Raw genomic sequence first — 17312 nt, 5'->3', positions numbered from 1 at the left:
TGCTCATTCACTCAGTCGTGTGTGCGTCGCCAGATACCTGGGCCTGGAACCAGTGTTGGAGCATCAGCAAAGAGCAGGATTTTCCCAACCCTCATGGGCGTGCAGTGTTGCGACTTACAGCAGTCAGTCGTGACACACATAAAAGATCCACCCGTTCCTCGGCTGAGCAGGAGATGACTAGGGTTCTGAGAGCACGTGGAGTTGGGTGGGCGTGGTGGCATCTGGACCCGACACAGGACTGAGGCCTCCCTGAGAAAATCCAGGCCTGGAGAGGGGACGGCAGGTGGCTGTATGAGCAGGGAAGGGAGTCCCTAGGCAGAGGGAACAGCACGGACACGTGGTTGTGAGGTGGGATGTTGCGTGTGGTCGTGGAGGAACAGGAACAGAGGAGCGTGACCGTGGGAGGAACTGGAAGAGAGGAGTGTGACCATGACTGTGGAAGGCCCTAGAGATGGAGCAGTACCACAGGCACGCAGACCCTTAGGGGCCTTAGTCCGAGTTTCGATTTTATCCTAAACCACTGGGGCACTGCTGGATGTTTGAAAGCAGGAGAGAGACCTGCGCAGATCGCATTATTAGGGGGAGCCCTTGAAAGAGCTGGCGTAGGTCCCACTCTGTGATCTGCCTTGAGGGTGTAATTTTTGGCTCTTCCACAGCGTGGAGTCCTAACACTGCCTCAGTAGAGGCTTCCTGGCTTGGTATTGGTCAGTCCTGGGAAATGTGCACTTTCCAGCATTCTCTCTGCTCTTTGCCTTTGTGTCTTTTCATTTACCTCGCAAACCTTTGCTGAACTCCTGCACTTCAGAGGGGAGGTGGGTTAGATCCCATCTCATTTGTGGGGACTGAGGCCCAGAGTGCTCTGAGATGAGGACAGGATCTCCAGGAGCCAGGGAAGGCTTTTCCTACTCTACGCCAAGCACTGGGCTGAGGGGGCACTGGGACATTCCAGCCAAGGGAGTCACATGTGCAAAGGCCACCCAGAGCCACTGTGCTTAGAGACTGGTGAGCAGTGTGGCTAAAGCAGGAGTGTGGAGCTGAGGTGGGGAGTGGCTGGAGATGCTGGGTCTCAGTCCTCTGGGTGCCAGGGAGCCATGGACGGGCTTTGAGCTGAGGACTGATTTGCACAGTGGGAGGTGAGAACAGGTGGGAGGTGGAGAGGAGGGCACGGGGCAGGGTCAACATTGTAAACTGTTTGGAGAGAACGAGTGTCACTGGGTGAAACCTGGCCACTCCCACTCACCCACCCACCTGTGCACACACAGTAAAATACTCTTATCCCCTTTCTGTCCCCTGCCCTTGTTGGGTTATGTGCCCGTGGGTCGGCACTTCTGAGCCCCCGGAGGTTACATCTTGGACATTAGAGGCAACAGGTCTGAGCCTGAACCGTCACTCTGGCTCTGACTTGCTATTCTCTTCCCTGAGTCCCTTAGCCTCTGTTTACTCAGCTGTGAAAATGGGGGTGATACAGGGCTGCTGCGGATAGCTGATGGGGAAATAAAGCCGTAAGCACAAGCCTGTTGTAGACTGATCGCTCACCTTATGTTTATTTCCCTGTTGGTTGGTAACAGCCCCATCCGTGTTGTAACCTGCCCCCTGGGGAGTCCTCTATGGCCTCAAATCTGTAATGATCTCACTAGCACCTTTAATCTTATGGCTGAGGAATCTGGGGCCCAGAGAGAGACAGTGACTCATCTAAGGTCACCTAGCCCTTCAGTAGCAGGGCTCAGACCTGTTCATTTCTCCCTCTTGCAGTTCTTACTTTTTAAATGCTGATAATTAAAAAAAAAAAATCCCTAAGTCAATGGAGGAAGGGGTAATAATGGAATGGGCATTTTGGGGCTAGGAGCTCTCTCAGACACTTCCAGGGAGTATCCTGGCTAGACAGGCCCAGAGAAAATCATCCAAACACCTAGTTACATTTGGGGAAACTGAGGCCTAGAGAGAGTAGTCGCTTGCTCAGGGTCCCCAGAGAGTAGGAAGCAGAGAGAGCTTACAGGGGCCATCTCCAAACATCAGCAGTAGTTGGGTGGGCTTTTCTCCCCAGCCCACTGCCTCATGTTTGAGAAAGTGAATTAGAGCATGAAACAATAGTTTCCTGAGGACGTTTTGGTTTTTAATGGGTCAGTGTGTCAAGGACCATTTCCGGAACCGTGTGTGCCCATGTGAGGGCTGCGGAGCTGAGCCTGGCATAGCTATTTTGGACTAAGCCACAGGGTCCTATTTATAGGCCTGTGTGATTAGGTTGACGTGGGAAGGAGAGGCTCGTCTGCTCTCTGCCCAGCCCAGCTATGGCCGAGGAAGAGGCCCTGGGGGGCGAGTCTGACCTGTGGGTGAGTAGCAGGGGATCTGAGGTGGTCCCTGAAGCCTGCTTCAAGAAGGGGATCCAGGGGAAGTCCCAACTCCCGACCCGTAGAACTTCCACCAGCCAGGCCGGCTACAGAGCAGACATCAGCTGGGATCCTGTTCTCCCTACCGCCTGGGACCCGCCCGGACTCAGGGCAGTCAGACCCCTTCCCCAGCCACACCTCTCCAGTGTCCTCATTGCTCTATGTGGGTCACGCCTTGGAGCCTCTGCCTTTGCTATTCCCTCCTCCTGACTTGCCGGTTCCCAGTTCCCCAGAGAAAAACCTCCCTTTGTTCTTGTACTTGTCCTGCTGTAAGGCTCTTTGGGTCCCGGATGCTGCCTGCCCTGCGCTCCTGCTGCCCAGAGCCACTGGATGATTTCTTGAGTTCACGTGAGCTCCCTGCAGGGCCGGGAGCAAAGGCACGAGGAGGCAGGTATTTGTGGTGGGGAAGCCATGGTGGCCATCCGCCTTGTGTTTGATTAGCTCTGACCTGCGTGCTGATGCAGCAGTAGGTGTGTTTTCAAGGTGTGTGGGCATGAGAGGAAGACCTCCAACTTACACAGGCCTAGATGCAGACACCTCTCTGCACTTCCTAACTGTGCAGCCTTGGATAAACCCCTCTGCACCTTAGTTTCCCTGCTTGTGAAACGGAATGATGCTAGCCGTGGGTTTGGAAAGTGTTATCAACAAGAGAAAGCTTATAAATACTTACCGTGTTGCGTGTCCACAATAAGCCTCTATGTGCAGTAGTAGGTGTTACTTACGGGTGGGGAAGCGGAGGCTCAGGGCAGGGAAGCGCCGTCTTAGGGCCCCACGCAAGTCAGTGGTCAATAGGAGAGACCAGGTCGTGGGGTCCTGGCCTCCACCTCCAGCTTATGTCCTTCTCCCCGCCCTCTCTTAGCCTCCTGGGCCTATTTTGTTTCCCCGATCAGGGGAGGCTTTGTTTGGGGATTGTTTTTCCTGAGAAATTTACTCTGTGGTGCCACAGTCTGACTCAGAGCCCTGAGTCACCAGGAGGCAGAGGGCCAGGGAAGAGGAAGTCAGTGGTCAATAGGAGAGACCAGGTCGTGGGGTCCTGGCCTCCACCTCCAGCTTATGTCCTTCTCCCCGCCCTCTCTTAGCCTCCTGGGCCTATTTTGTTTCCCCGATCAGGGGAGGCTTTGTTTGGGGATTGTTTTTCCTGAGAAATTTACTCTGTGGTGCCACAGTCTGACTCAGAGCCCTGAGTCACCAGGAGGCAGAGGGCCAGGGAAGAGGAGGGAAACGAGAGAAAGGACAAGAAAGGGCCCCCCAGCTCCAGCCCCAGCTTGCCCACTGCTTGATCCACTAGGTCTGATCAGTCCCCAGTCCTGCCTGGCCTCTGTTTCCCCAAGTGTGAAAGGAGATGCTGGGCTATGATGAGGGCTCCCATTCCAGGCTGAGCCTCAGAATCCCAGGTGCCCGGGCCCCACCCTAACCTATCGATTCAGAGGCTGGGCGTGGAGCCTGGGAATCCACGTTTCCTGGAGCTCCCCAGGTGACTGTGCTGCACACCTGGGCTGCAGAGGTGTTTGGGAACCTTGCAGTGCAAGGCTCTGCCTGGCTGGGCCTCGGAGCAGTTGCTAAGCCTTTGCTTGACCACCCTCCTAATTCAAGGAGAGTCCCTTTCCTTGCTGTATGCTTGGACAGAATGGTGCACGGGAAGTACATGGGCTTAAAAAAAAGAAACAACAAAAAACACAGCTTTTTGGAAGTCCAATGTACATCAGTTGTCAAAGTAAATTTACATGTAATTTGCATACACATAATTTACCCATTTTAGTTAATTCAATGACTTTTAGTGAATTTTACAGAGTTAAGCCACCATTATCACTATCCAGTTTGAGGATATTTTCATCGCCCCAAATCTTGCTAAATGATGCCTCTGCCTGCTTGCTGGCAGTCTACACACACACACACACACACCACACTGGGGTCCATCACTAATCTACTTTCTGTCCCTTTGGGTGCTTGGACCTGTGTGTGCCCCTCCCAGCTTCACTCCTTCTGGCTGTGTGACCTTAGGCAGATTATTGCCCCTCTCTGAGACTTGGATTTCTCCTCCATAGGAGAGGGGGAAATCCTAGCCTTCTTGTACCTTATTGTTTGAATTTCCCTAATGTGGTAGAAGGTCTGATGCCTTGTATGAGCCAGGGATGTGGGAGCCCGGCGGGGAGCATACAGGAGGTAGTACAGATGCCTGGGTGTTCTTGTAACAGTGTTAGCAAACACTGTGTTGACTCTGTGCACTGCACTGGGCTAAGCTGTTTAAATGCATGATCTCCTTCAATTCCCACAACAACTCTTATCATTTCCATTTCACAGCCAAAGATACTGAGGCACCGAGAGCAGAGGCGACTGCTCTCAGGTCGCTCGGGTAATGGATGGAAGGGCTGGGAATCGGACTGAAATCACAGCACGGAGTGAGGGAGGCTGTTCGTGGGCCTGGCTCAAAGTTTGGGGCACACACTTTCATGGGACAGAACCTCGTTTTTCAAAAGATGGTACATACAACAGAGGATCGAACACAGAAGTTCATGGAGCACGACATACGGTGGAAGTGACCTGGGCCCCAGTCCACACCCCACGCATCGGGGTACACATGCAGGACAAGGCATGAGGAACACAGGGCTGCTGTGGGGCATGGAGAACGTGGTGTGTATGATGCTGGGACATGACAGCCAGGGTAGAGGGCTTGAGATACAGCAACGGGACAGGCTCCCGGGTCGCAGAAGGACCCTTTCCATGTCTGCCTGGGGCTTCAGCACAAAGCAGCAGGAGCCAATTTGCTCCTCTCACAAAGGCCTGTCTGTTTTTTTGCCTCCTCCTCCCTGTCTCTTTTGCTGCCAAAGAGTGGGAGTGTCCCGGACAAGTGGGGCTCAGGGTGCCCTCTACCACCCTACGAGCTCAGACAGGGGTCAAGGCTTGGGGCCAAGACAGACCATGACTCAGAAAGAGCCTGCCAGACCCCTAGATCCCTTCTCTGGGAGGTAAGCTGTGAGGGCCGGCATTGGCTGGGCCAGAGCCGGGTAATTTTCCTGTAAGCCTTCCTCTCCCCTGCTCCCCTCCCGGGCTGCCTGCCGGTGCTGGCTGCAGGCACGTCTGCATTCCGGGGGCTTAGGGGCGAGAGCACACACAGCTGCTGCGGCTGAGAAGCAGATAGCCACCAGCTGCTGCTGGAGGGGTGGAGGGTCTGTGAGTGCCCAAAGGAGGCTGTGACTCTAGGCTAGTATTTCCTGAGCCCTCTGGCATCTGGTGTGCACGGTCTTATGTTGTATGGTCTGCACTCGAGCCCCAGTTGCCTGATGAGGAGACTGAAGCTCAGAGAGGCAGGAGCTTGCCCAGGGTCATGCAGAGGCAGAGAAGAGGCTAGACTCCATGGATCATGGGAGTGTGGAAGGCAGGGGAAAGATGGAGACCCTGAAGCAGGACAGTTCTGGGCCGTGGGGGAGGGAAGTGCATGTGAAGCCGGGAGCTCGGGGAGGGGGGGGGGGGGGTTGAGCACTTCCCCTCTGGCCTCAACCCTTCTGTAAAAAACGTCTCAGTGGGATGACTCTGGTTAGGCTCAGTGTCACAGAGGGTTCCCCAAGCCCCCAGAGGGCCGGATCCCTGCAGGAGGATGCTGGTCACAGGACAGGTGCCTGGGTATAGATGAAGCTGGAAACACCCCCGGGGAGAGAAGATGGTCCCCCATTTCGGAGCCTTACTGTGGGCTAGGCTCTGGGTTTTGTGTGCTGGATCTTGTTTCATTCTTCCAGCTGGTCATGATTATTTTCTGAGCCAGGAAGAGAACAAAAGCATTCCACTGTTCTACCTCTGTTTATGTTTAAGAGGGGAAAGTACTTTAAAAAAAAAAAAAGAGATTGAAATTAAAAGGATTAGTAATAGTAAAAAATATCTTTGAATCTCTGGTAGTTCTGTTGCAGGTAAAAGTTTGAGGTATTTTGCAAAGAATCTCTAATCACGTCATAGGCTTTGCAGTTTTTCCATAACTGACTTCTACTCGTATCAAGTTTTGGCAAGCCCGTGAGTTCACCTGTCCACTCTGTATACCCAAGGACACAGGCTCAGAGAGGTTGAGTCACTTTCTCAGGGTCACCGGGTCCTGAGTGATAGGACTGGGATCAGATGGTGACTCCAGAGGCCTAGTTCTTTGCGGTGGGGACAGACCAGAGAATAAAGCAGGGTGTCATAAGGAGAGACTCATGGAGGAGCTGGAAGTCAGGGTGGACTCTTTAGGTACTGGCTGGAGGCCCTCTCCTGAGATGCTGCCCCATCATCCTTGGTACCAGCAGCCATTCTGGGTCTCTGGGCCTTGGCTGAGCACCGCCAGCCCTCTCCTGTTCTGCTTGCCAGGACACAGATAAAGGTCTTCAAGGGTAGATATGGAGGCCAGTGAGCTATATGTGTCTAGGGCCTGCATATATGCTGGGAGCTTATCTTTGGATGTTCTGGTTATTGAGCACCTGCTGTGTGCCAGGCGCAGTGCCAGGAGCTCCTTCAATCCCCCCAGACACCCCACAGGGTAGGAATCACCACCCCATTTTCTAGAAGAGGAAGTTAATGCATTGCACAAAGGCCACTTGCCTAAGCGCCCCTTGCAGTAGGGATTTAGGCTGTGTTCACGCTCACACAGGACATTGCCTTGTGTCCCCTTTGTTGGAAGGTTGTGTGTCCTTCATCCTGTGGGTCATTCTTGGTATCCTGAGCTCCTGGGGGATTGGTCCCTTCTCCTGGACTCTGTCATTTTTCCTCTGACCCACAGCCACCCCCTTTGTGTTTCTCAAGAGTTCTGCCTGCAAGGTGCAGACTGATACCCAGGTAGATGGGCTCGATCTTCTTGCCAGAGCCCAGCACGGGGGTCTTGGCCATAGTTGGCTGTGCAGAGCTCAGGGACAGAGAAGGGCTTCATTTGGAGCCTGCGGCAGGAGGGACATGTCACTATATTCTGATGTCCTGTTGTCGCTGTTCCCACCATGATGTTTGTTGGCCTTGGGAGCTTCTAACATGCTTGGTGGGTCCTGGTGAAGGAGGATAGGTTTGTTCCCTAGATAGGCAGGAGGGGACTTTGGGGAAATGGCACAAACAGTTTTGCCTTTCCTGTTTCTCTCAGAATCCTAGAGCCCCAGGGCCCAAAGGGTCCTTAGAGATGAGCTGGTTCACTTTGTCACCTGAGTCCTCTTGGCTGGGTGACCACTGGGCAGCTCATTACCTCTCTAGAAGAGGGGAAAGGAAGTGGCATTTTTTGAACATTTATTTTATACCAGCCATAGTCCTAGGATCTTCCCCATTTATGGTCTCATTCAGTCCCCTCCACTTGCCTTTGAGAAATGTATTTTTTTTAAATATTTTATTTATTTATTTATTGGACAGAGAGAGAGAGAGATCACAAGGAGGCAGAGAGGCAGAGAGAGAGAGAGAGGAGGAAGCAGGCTCCCTGCTGAGCAGAGAGCCGATGCGGGGCTCGATCCCAGGACCCTGAGATCATGACCTGAGCCAAAAGCAGAGGCTCAACCCACTGAGCTACCCAGGTGCCCTAAGAAAGGTATTTTTACTCCAGTTTTATACACAAGGAACTTTAGTCTCAGAGAGATAATTCACCCAACTCCCAGCAAACAGTAACCAAAGCTTTCTTTATAGTTGCATACCCTATGCCAAACACTTTGGCGAAGCCCCACTTATATTTTACTGTACTAAATTCTCAGAGCAACCCTAGGAAGAAGGTATTATAATCCCCATTTTACAGATGAGGAGATTGAGGCCCAGATTGCAGAAGAAACCCACTGAAAGCCACACAGCTAGGAAGCACTAGGTCAGGGATTTACACCCACATTTTCCTGGCAGGAGCTCTTTCCACAATCATACCCATTGTTTTTCTCCTTCTTGGAAAGCCTTTCCTCTGTGGAACAGAGAGCTGCTTCCCATGGCTTCTGCTCATTCTGGCTCTGGTTTTGGCTTCATAGACACTGCCTCCCCAGCTGTTTGCAGATGGAGACTGGGTCCCCATCTTCTACTGGTGCCGCAGCTACAATGCTTGTAACTGGGCCTCTTTATCTTGCTGCTAATTTGTGTTTGTGCCCTGTGTCCCCTATTAGTGGGCTGCAGGGTGCCCGAAGGGCTGGAACGTAGCTTTTGCCACTGTTTACAGCCCCAGCCTCTGGCCTGCCAAGCCTTGGAGGGCCAGCTCTTCCCCCAGAGAAGGGGAGACAGACTACAAAGTGGACCCTTTGGCAGGAAGGGTGCTGGGCTTGCAGCCATGGCCAAATCTGGCTGCTTCCAGGGCACAGGGTCAGGAAGTGGTGGGGCCAGGCCCCCTCTCAATGTCCTGTCCTGGCTGGCTCTCGGCACTAGGTGGGGTTACCTCCGGAAACTGGGAAAGGGCCAGTGGCTTCGGCCCCTGGGATAGTTGGCCTCTTGGATGTGGCTTCAGCCAAGCTCTACTGGCCATCTCCCCAGCAGCTGTCCACACCCGGGGTAGATGGGGCCAAGGCGGAGGTCCAGCTGGCTCTTCCAGGGGACCTTGTCCTGTCCTGGGCTCAGGCCTCAACTCTGATCTGGGAGCTGAGACCTGGGTTCTAGGGGAGCCCGGCCAGGTACTAGCTATGAGACTCCGAGAAATGACACTCTTATTCTTGGTGTCATTATCTACAAAGAGGATGGACTAGTGAACCTTGCAGCTAAAGACTCCTCCTCTGGGTAACTCCCGCCAGCAGCCTGGCTCCAGAGCTCCCAGCCACCCTTTCAATGGGCCCCACTTATCCCTGTTTACAGACGGCTGACCCCAGGCTCCGAAGAGAGGGTAACTTGTTCTGGGTCACACAACTCTGACCTCAACTCAAGAATCTCACTGTGGAATCTGTAACCTCTCTCCCACCCTGCCACGTTCCTCTTCTGCGTGTGTACGTGCCGAGCCAAGGCTTCAGTTCAGGATGCTGACTTTTGCAGAGCTCCTCCTGTGTGCCAGGCCTTTGGGCCTCCTCGCTTCTCCTCGAGATTGGTATCATTCTCCCATTCTAGAGATAAGGAGACTGAGGCCCTGATCCCGGGAGCGGAATTTCCCAGGTTCTGAAACCTGTGGGCTTTCAAGTCCACAGGCTCCCCACATCGCACCGAGGCCCTGTCCAGTTTCGCTGGGTTTCATAACCGGCTTCTCTGTTTACTGACTATTGTTCCAATTAGCAAAATCCAGGGCTAGAGGGGCGGGGGTTCCCAGGAGGACCCAGAGAACAGCCCCGAGCCAGAAGGCAAACAAGCTCTGGGAGAGAGGGCTTCCCATGAGTGGCCGGCTGCCAGAGAAGTCAGGGACGGCAGTGTTTGGTGAAGAGAAAAGAACAGGGTGGTGTCTTCCAGGCCCAGCCAAGGGCCTTTTGTACATGGTGGCCGGGGGCGGAGGGTGAGGTCGCCTCCTCCAGTCTCTGCTAGCTGCCTTGCGACGCCCCAGAGAGACACGAAGACAAGCCTAAGGTCACAGAAGGAGAGGGAGTAGGGCCGGAGCTGACCAGAGGGGGTCCAACTGCAGGGGAGGGACATGGGCCCCTTCCGGTGGCAGACACTAAAAAGCTGTCCAGTGGGTACAGGGCAGTGGTGGGGAGCCAGGAGCAGCCAAGATCGAGGGTCGGGGAGATGTCTTAGTTCCAGAGGAGAACAGGGATTAGGGCTCACAGGACAGGTGGTGGCAGAGCCTGCGCCCCACCCCCCACTCAAAGAAACCACGCCTGACCTGAGCGCCTGGGAGTGGCCCAGAGTACGGGTGCCTCAGTCTCTCCTTAGTTCAGGGGCCACAGCGGGGGGGTCTTCCTAGGACATGCCTTTGTCCCAGGTACTCACGCAGGTATGTGGAGGCCCAGAGGGCCTTCCTGTGACCTCCTGCCCCAGTCTGGAAGATGTGTGTGTGTTGGAGGTGGAGGTAGGGGTTGGCTGCCTCAGAGACTCTTGGCTGCCAGGCTGGGCCTGGGCTTGCCTGGTTTACAGACTGGTTTAGGGCCCTTTATCTGGAAACGTTGCTCCCTGCCTGGGGCCGGATGGTGGCAGGTGGTTCTGCTTGATCCCCCCAGACAGTTCTTGGGGATTAGAGCCGGCCAGGCTTGTGTTGGAATCTCAGCAGTGCCTCCTTCCAGCTGAGTGTCCCTGAGCCAGTGACTAAAGCTCCCTGAGTCTGTAACATGGGGACTTGAATGCCTGTTTCCCCTGGTTGCTGAGGAGACTTGTTGTTGCCCCTCCCCCACTGCTCCCCTCCCTCTCTTCTCCCAGAGATGTCTAGACCCGGAATTGAGGGGGCATTGGTGACGGTAGTGTCTCCTTCTGCAGGTCAGGAGCCCTGGCCTGTCTGAATCAGAGGGTCCCGTAGACGTGACCCCCGCCAGTGCACCTGTTTTACAGATGGGAATCCTGAGGCTCACAGATATGCAGCTTCTGGATGTGGTCGCACAGCCAGTCTCTGGGAATGCATCTCAGAGTCACAGCATGCTGTCCTACTGCATGGGGCATGTGGACAGGGACAGGGACTTATCCAAAGTCACCCAAGAAATCAGTGGCGGAGGTAGGCCTAGCACTTGCGCCTCTTCCTTTTTACCAAGGGGCCTTTCTTTTGCACTCCGATCCCCCTGCTGTCTCGAACTCATGCATCCTCCCTGAGCAGGGAGCCACGTAAAGCCGTGGTTCCCCATCATAGCCCACACACGCCACTGCCTGGTAGCAAGAATTTCCAGGCTCTGGGCACCCCAAGGGGAAAGGGCCAGGGTCTTTTCGCCAAGTCTCCGAGAGACTCAGGACCCAGGATCCCCAAGCTATGTGACAAGCAAAGCTGCAGGGTCTTTGTAATCAGTAACCTGGTGGGGCCGGGGTGGGGCAGGGACCCTGGGCTGGTGGTCAGTGACCCCCAGGGCCAAGGCCAAGCCACAGCAGCCCTCTGTGAGTCACCCGCCGGCCAGGTTGGGACCACACTGCTCCAGAAGGACAGCTCAGCTAGGCCAGCTGCCATCTCACTTTCACTCTGGGGACTGGGAGGGTGAGGAAATTTCTTCTTCCTACTTTGTTTGTGTTTTCCAAGCTGTCTAATGAGCAGGCATCACTTGAAGTCTATTTCGAATGGTATTATTTCTTCTTAAAAAGAGAAAAAAACCCAACGACCATGGATGCATACATTCTTGTAAATTGTTTCAAGCCCTGCAGCTCATTTTATTTCCAGGCAGGTACGTTGAGATGTAAGTCATATATCATGACAGTTCGTCCATTGTAAGCATTCGGTACTCTGGTTTTTGGTAGATTTTCTGAGTCTGCAATATGTCACCATTTTCCAGTGTTAGAATGTTCTCGTCACCCTTGGGTGTCCTCGTGGGCCGATGGCCGTGATCTGGGCGTTCCCTCCAGCCTCAGGCTGCCACGGCCGTATTTGCAGGTGAAACTCTCCCCCTTTGTGCCTTTCAAGCAAACTTCCTGGACAGTTTGGGGTTTCCCCTCCTTGACTTTTTAAGGATGTATGCAGAAATGGAACCCTTACCAAAAAGAGGAGAGGAGCCAGACGCTGGTCCTTGTACAGTTGGCCTTTTGCACTTAGAGGTTTCTCGTTGCTTCCTGCCTCCCTACTGTGTGGCAGGCACAGTCAGATCCAGCTCATTCTTCCTTCACAGCTGCAAAGCGGTCCATTGTATGGAGGCTCCATAATTTATTGAACCGGGACACTAGGGTCCTTTCCAGTTTCCTTCAAACAATGCTTCAGTGAACGTCCTTGCACGCATATTTTGGTGTTTTTTTGTAAGTAATACTGAAGGAAGTGGAACTTTGTTGCATTGTGTCTTCCTTGAATTCGGGGTGCTAAATTGCTATCCAGAGAGGTGAAACCGGTTTATGCTTACGGCAAGAGCTTATAGGAACTGTGGGGTTTTTATAATCCTCCAAATCCCCAGCAAGAGGGAAGAGCTCTGAATGCAGACTCTGCCAGCCCAGGCCTAGGCACGCAGCCCTGAGACCTCGGGCACCTCCCTGGGACTCCCCATGGACACCGAGATGATGTTCAGACTCCAGCGGGACACACGGGCTGCTGTGACTCCTGCCACCCTCTCATCTCTCCTTGCTCCCTGTGTTGTAGGCTGGACCCCTCCTTACCCACTGGATGTGGCCTGTGTTTGCTTGCCCTTTGCCCATGCGGTTCCCCCCTCCTAGAATGTCTTTTATTCTCAATCTCCCTCCTCCTCGTCCTTTGAGGCCTAGGTCACAAGTCCTTTCTATCATGAAGCTTCCTTGTAATCCCTACAGTCTGAATTGCCTTCTTTCTGTGTGTTCCCTTAGCTCTTTATCTGACCCTCTCTGACACTCTCACGTGGGAGGAAGTTGGGGGTGGTGCAGGGCAAACTTCAGCCTGATTCGATAGAAGCTGGTCTCCAGGATGAGCCAGGAGAGGTGACCACAGCTTGGGGAGAATGGGGACAGGAACCCCCATTTACCAACTTGCAGACCAGGCCATTTTCATACCTACAGACTGATTTAATCCTCAGCAACTATTATACCCATTTAGTAGATGAGGAGACTGAGGCACAGTGGAGGTGGGGGTCAAACCCAAGTCTCCAGCTCCTCAGTTTGCTTCCTGTCTTAGCACTAGGCTTTTGGGAGAGAGGATGGAAAGAGAAGTTGGAACAAGAAGTGGATCCAGCGGAGGGGTCAGAGGGAGGAGAGAGGGGTTGGTGGAGGTGGGAGGCAGGTGTCCTCGACCTGGAACAGTATTTGTTCTAACACAACACTGGGGACAGTGGAGGGTTGGGAAGGGAGCCTTGGAGTGGGGAAGAGACTTCAATCCCTGTCTTCCCCAGGGCAGCTAATAGATAAGATCTGGAACTGAAAAAAGACCTCTGCCTCTGGGGGGGCAGGGAACCACAGAAACCCACAGAACCACTACCAACAACTGCAAGAACCAGCAAGCACTTGGTATTTAAGACAGGAGGGTAAGTCCAAAAGCATCAGCTAAAGGACGTAGATAGAATAGGTTGCTCCTGGGGAGAACTGAGTAGAGTAGAGAGGGAACAACTTTGTACAAATAGGTGAATTTAAGTTGTGATAAAAATAAAACTTTTTGTTTATTTATTTTTTAAAGATTTTATTTATTTATCCGATACAGAGAGAGAAATCACAAGTAGGCAGAGGGGCAGGCATAGAGAGAGAGGGGGAAGCAGGCTCCCTGTGGAGCAGAGCCCAATGTAGGGCTCAATCCCAGGACCCTGAGATCATGACCTGAGACGAAGGAAGAGGCTTAACCCACTGAGCCACCCAGGTGCCCCTAAATAAAACCTTTTTAAAATAAAAACTGTTGGGGTGCCTGGGTGGCTCAGTGGGTTAAAGCCTCTGACTTCGGCTCAGGTCATGATCCCAGGGTCCTGGGGTCAAGCCCCGCATCGGGTTCTGCTCAGCAGGGAGCCTGCTTCCTCCTCTCTCTCTGCCTGCCTCTCTGCCTACTTGTGATCTGTGTCTGTCAAATAAATAAATAAAATCTTAAAAAATAAATAAATAAAATAAAAACTGTTGGGGCACCTGGGTGGCTGTCGGTTAAGCGTCTGACTTCGGCTCAAGTCTTGATCTTGAGGTCCTGCCTGTGTTGGGCTCCGGGCTCAGGGAGTCTGTTTGTCCCTCTGCCACTCCCCCAAATAAATGAATAAAGTCTTAAAAAAATAAAAACAAACTGTTTAAAAAGAAGGAAAGAAGCAGTCTGGAGTAAATTAGCACCTGCAGTCTCAGGAGCCCAGAGGTCTGCCTCTCCCCCTGGAGTCTTGCTCACTGGAGCAGTGATTGCAAGCCCCCTGCACTCCTGCCCCTGGCTGGGGGCAGCTGCTTGCTGCCCGGGTTCCACCCGGGACTACCTGGGTTCAGATTTTGGCTGCATCATTTCCTAGTTGTGTGCAAGTTGCTTGACTTGACCATTCTACCCTTAGTTTTTCCCTTTGTAAAACGGGGCTGTCCATAGTGCCTACCTGTAAAGGAGGTGAGGTGCTATCAGCCTTAATATGATTGTGGAAAGCCTTCGAAACCAGTTTTTTATATTTTTGCTGGAGATATTAGGTGCAGAGAGGGGAACGGGCTTGTGTGGGGCACACAGGAGGCTGAGCTGGGCTTTCTAACTTTCCTACCTGCACACACCCCTTTAGTGTGCATTGCGTTGGCGCCTGCTGTTGTCAGGCCCTTTGCTAGGTCTTGCCCCCAGAGCAGGGATGAAGGGACAGCCACGCCCAGTCGGGTCGGTCCGGGTTGGATCCTCAACGTCTCCAACCTCCAGGCCAGATCCCCGCCCCTCCAGGCCCGCGCCCTCTCTGAGGGGCGGTCCCCAGGTCGAGTGGGAAGGGCCAGCGGCTATATAGGGTCGGTGACCGAGAGACCGAGGCTGCGGACTGGGGTCTTCTGCCTCCGGCGCTGCCATGGCCCGGCACCACTCTGTGCCCGTGCTGCTCTGCGCGCTGGCGCTGGTCCTGGCGCTGTGCGCGCTGTCGCCAGCTCTCGCGGCCACGGCGTCGCGTGGGACGGTCCAGGCACGGGCGACCCAGGGGCGGGTGTCCCAGGCGCGGGTGAGTGCCCGGGGGGCCCGGGGGCTCCCGGAGTAACTCTCTATTGTAAGTTCTTGCAGATACAGCGCTAGGAAAAGGGGAGTAATTCAGGTCTAGAATGGAAAAACTGTTTTGTTGCTTTGTAAGTATCTCTTGCTGCTTCCGGGGCTCCTGTGAATTGGGGGTGGGAACCTTAGGGCGCCTGGCTGTTTCCCTCCCTAGAGGCTAACCTCACCTTGGCCGGGTTTCTTGTTTCCTAGCCTTTGCCTTTTGATTTCCTACTCATCGCCGCCTCTTGATTTCTTTTTTTCCCTCTGCCTGATTTCTCTCTCCTTTCTGATTTTTTTTTGGTCTTGAACAACATTTAATCTCTGATGTTTCAGAAGACACTTTAGGATCTTGAACAGCCTGAGGGTTGAGCCTTTGACAGTGACTGCTGATCCTGAGTGTGCCACATGAGGGAGGCCGGCACCCAGCGTGGAATTGGAAGCTGGGGTCCCTGCTCTGTTACCAGACGGCAGAGTGACCATGGATGAGTCGCTTCCCTTCCCCAACAGTGTGAACCACGAGAGGCTTGTCTCTAAGATCTCTCCTGGCCCTGACAGTCTGTGAATAACTTGCAGAGAATGTACTGAGTTGCCTTCCCATAGAAATGGACAAAACTACATGCAGTAACCAGTAGTGGAAACAAAATAGTTCTTTGGTATTTATAAAGCCTCAGGGCTTAGACTCCCATCTCAGCATTGGCCCAGGCCTGGGGTCCGTCATGAGTGGGCTGAAGTAGGGAGCAGGAAGTTGGAAATAGCAGAGTCAGGGACCACTGCATGGTTTATGATTACAAATTTGTTAGGCCCACGGCCAAGGAGCCTCCGCAGTGGAAGTGTGCAGGGTGGTCACTTACCCTGATTTCTCAAGCCAACCAGAGCTCTCCTGCTCCCAGGCAACAGAGAGGTTTAGTCACAAGGATGTGTCTTGTCCTTGGACCCCTCCTCTGATTTTTTCTTTCATTTCATGTTCTTCTTTCTCGTCTGATACCTTTTTTCCCTCTCCAGTATCTCCCCACTGCTTTTTTTGTATGACCTCACCCCTGTCTGCTTATCGTCATTACTCTATGTATTCTCCCTTCCCTGATATGTCTGCCCTGTCTGGTTTCTCCTTCTCTCTCCTGTTTTCCTTTTGTGTTTCTCCACCCTCTGCCCAAGTTCTCCCCATCTGGTTTCCCTTAGATCCCTCTTCCGGCCCGAGGTGACCTGTGCCTGCTGACTTCTGCGCCCCGGCTCCAGGCTAACCATCCTGCCCCGCTCCATCTCTAGCCCCTGTGCATGTCGGACGGCCTTTGCCCCCTCCTTGACCACCTCCTCTCCAACAGGCTCCTACAGACCCTGGCTGCCTCCTCTCTACCTTTTCCAAGAAATGGAATTGGGGGTGGGATGTCGGGGGGGGGGCAGGACGGAGGAGGCAAACAGCGCAGGAGGCCACTTGGGCTCCGTCTAGGCCCTTCTTGGGACTGTGATGGGGACATGGGTGGGACGTGGGAAATCTTCCAAAGAGCAAAAAGCAAACAGGCTGTGTGACCTTGGGCCAGTCCCCTCCCCTGTTTGGGCCTCAATTAACAGATCTGCAGCATGGGGTTGGATAATGAGCTCTCTGAGGACCCTTCTAATTCTAAGAGCCGCTGAGGATGCTGGAAGGGAACATGCTGAACCCCTGGGAACCCCCAGATTTACCTTTGCCATCTGAGGGGGTCTCCCTATGGCTCCAGAGTTTATGCTCTTGGATCTTGTGGGCAGTTCCTGCGCTACCACTTCCTAGCTGGGGGTCCGGGGCAGAATCATTTCACCTCTCCATGCCTCAGCTGCCCCATCCAATTGGCACTAAGAAAGGGAGGGAGAAGGAAGGTAGAGCCTTCTGTCCCTCCATCCCCAGTGAGCTGAGGAGGCGAGACAGACTCTGGTCAGGGACAGGGTCTGGAGCCTAAACTCTGCCCTGTTTGCTCACTCTCAGAGACAGGGATAGACTTGCCTCAGGGGCGGGGAGAGTCAGAGGCTCAAGTGAGACGCTCTTGGGGCTGGAAACCACCCTCCCTCGTGCCCTGGGGTCTGTCCTCACCAGGCCCCGGCCCCCACTCAGGCTCCGCCCATCTCTTCCAGCCCAGCAGCATGGTGGTAGAACACCCCGAGTTCCTCAAGGCGGGGAAGGAGCCCGGCCTGCAGATCTGGCGCGTGGAGAAGTTTGACCTGGTGCCCGTGCCCCCCAACCTCTATGGAGACTTCTTCACAGGCGACGCCTATGTCATCCTGAAGACGGTGCAGTTGAGGAATGGGAATCTGCAGTATGACCTCCACTACTGGCTTGGTGAGGCTGCCCCCTCCCCTATTAAGTACAGGGTCCCCAGGAAGCGCCCGCGGGAACTGAGCGACCGCCG

General features: G+C 53.8%; 1 protein-coding gene across 3 annotated transcripts in view; it reads left to right on the top strand.

The window, feature by feature from the left end:
• Nucleotides 1-17312, top strand: part of GSN (gelsolin) — a 43144-nt gene that overhangs the window by 1768 nt on the left and 24064 nt on the right. Inside the window, exons 1-2 of one of the 3 annotated variants that reach the window (XM_059141620.1) lie at nt 14701-14908; nt 17038-17242. In XM_059141620.1, coding sequence (XP_058997603.1) covers nt 14762-14908; nt 17038-17242 — 352 coding nt within the window. In that variant the 5' untranslated portion in view covers nt 14701-14761. Of the gene's footprint in view, nt 1-14700; nt 14909-14990; nt 15030-17037; nt 17243-17312 lie in introns of those variants that run through there. The other 2 variants (XM_059141621.1, XM_059141622.1) reach the window with 2 other exon arrangements.

The sequence above is a fragment of the Mustela lutreola genome, chromosome 12 (genome assembly GCF_030435805.1).
Source record: "Mustela lutreola isolate mMusLut2 chromosome 12, mMusLut2.pri, whole genome shotgun sequence".
Classification (NCBI taxonomy): Eukaryota; Metazoa; Chordata; class Mammalia; order Carnivora; family Mustelidae; genus Mustela; species Mustela lutreola.
This window is presented reverse-complemented; position numbering and strand designations above follow the sequence as displayed.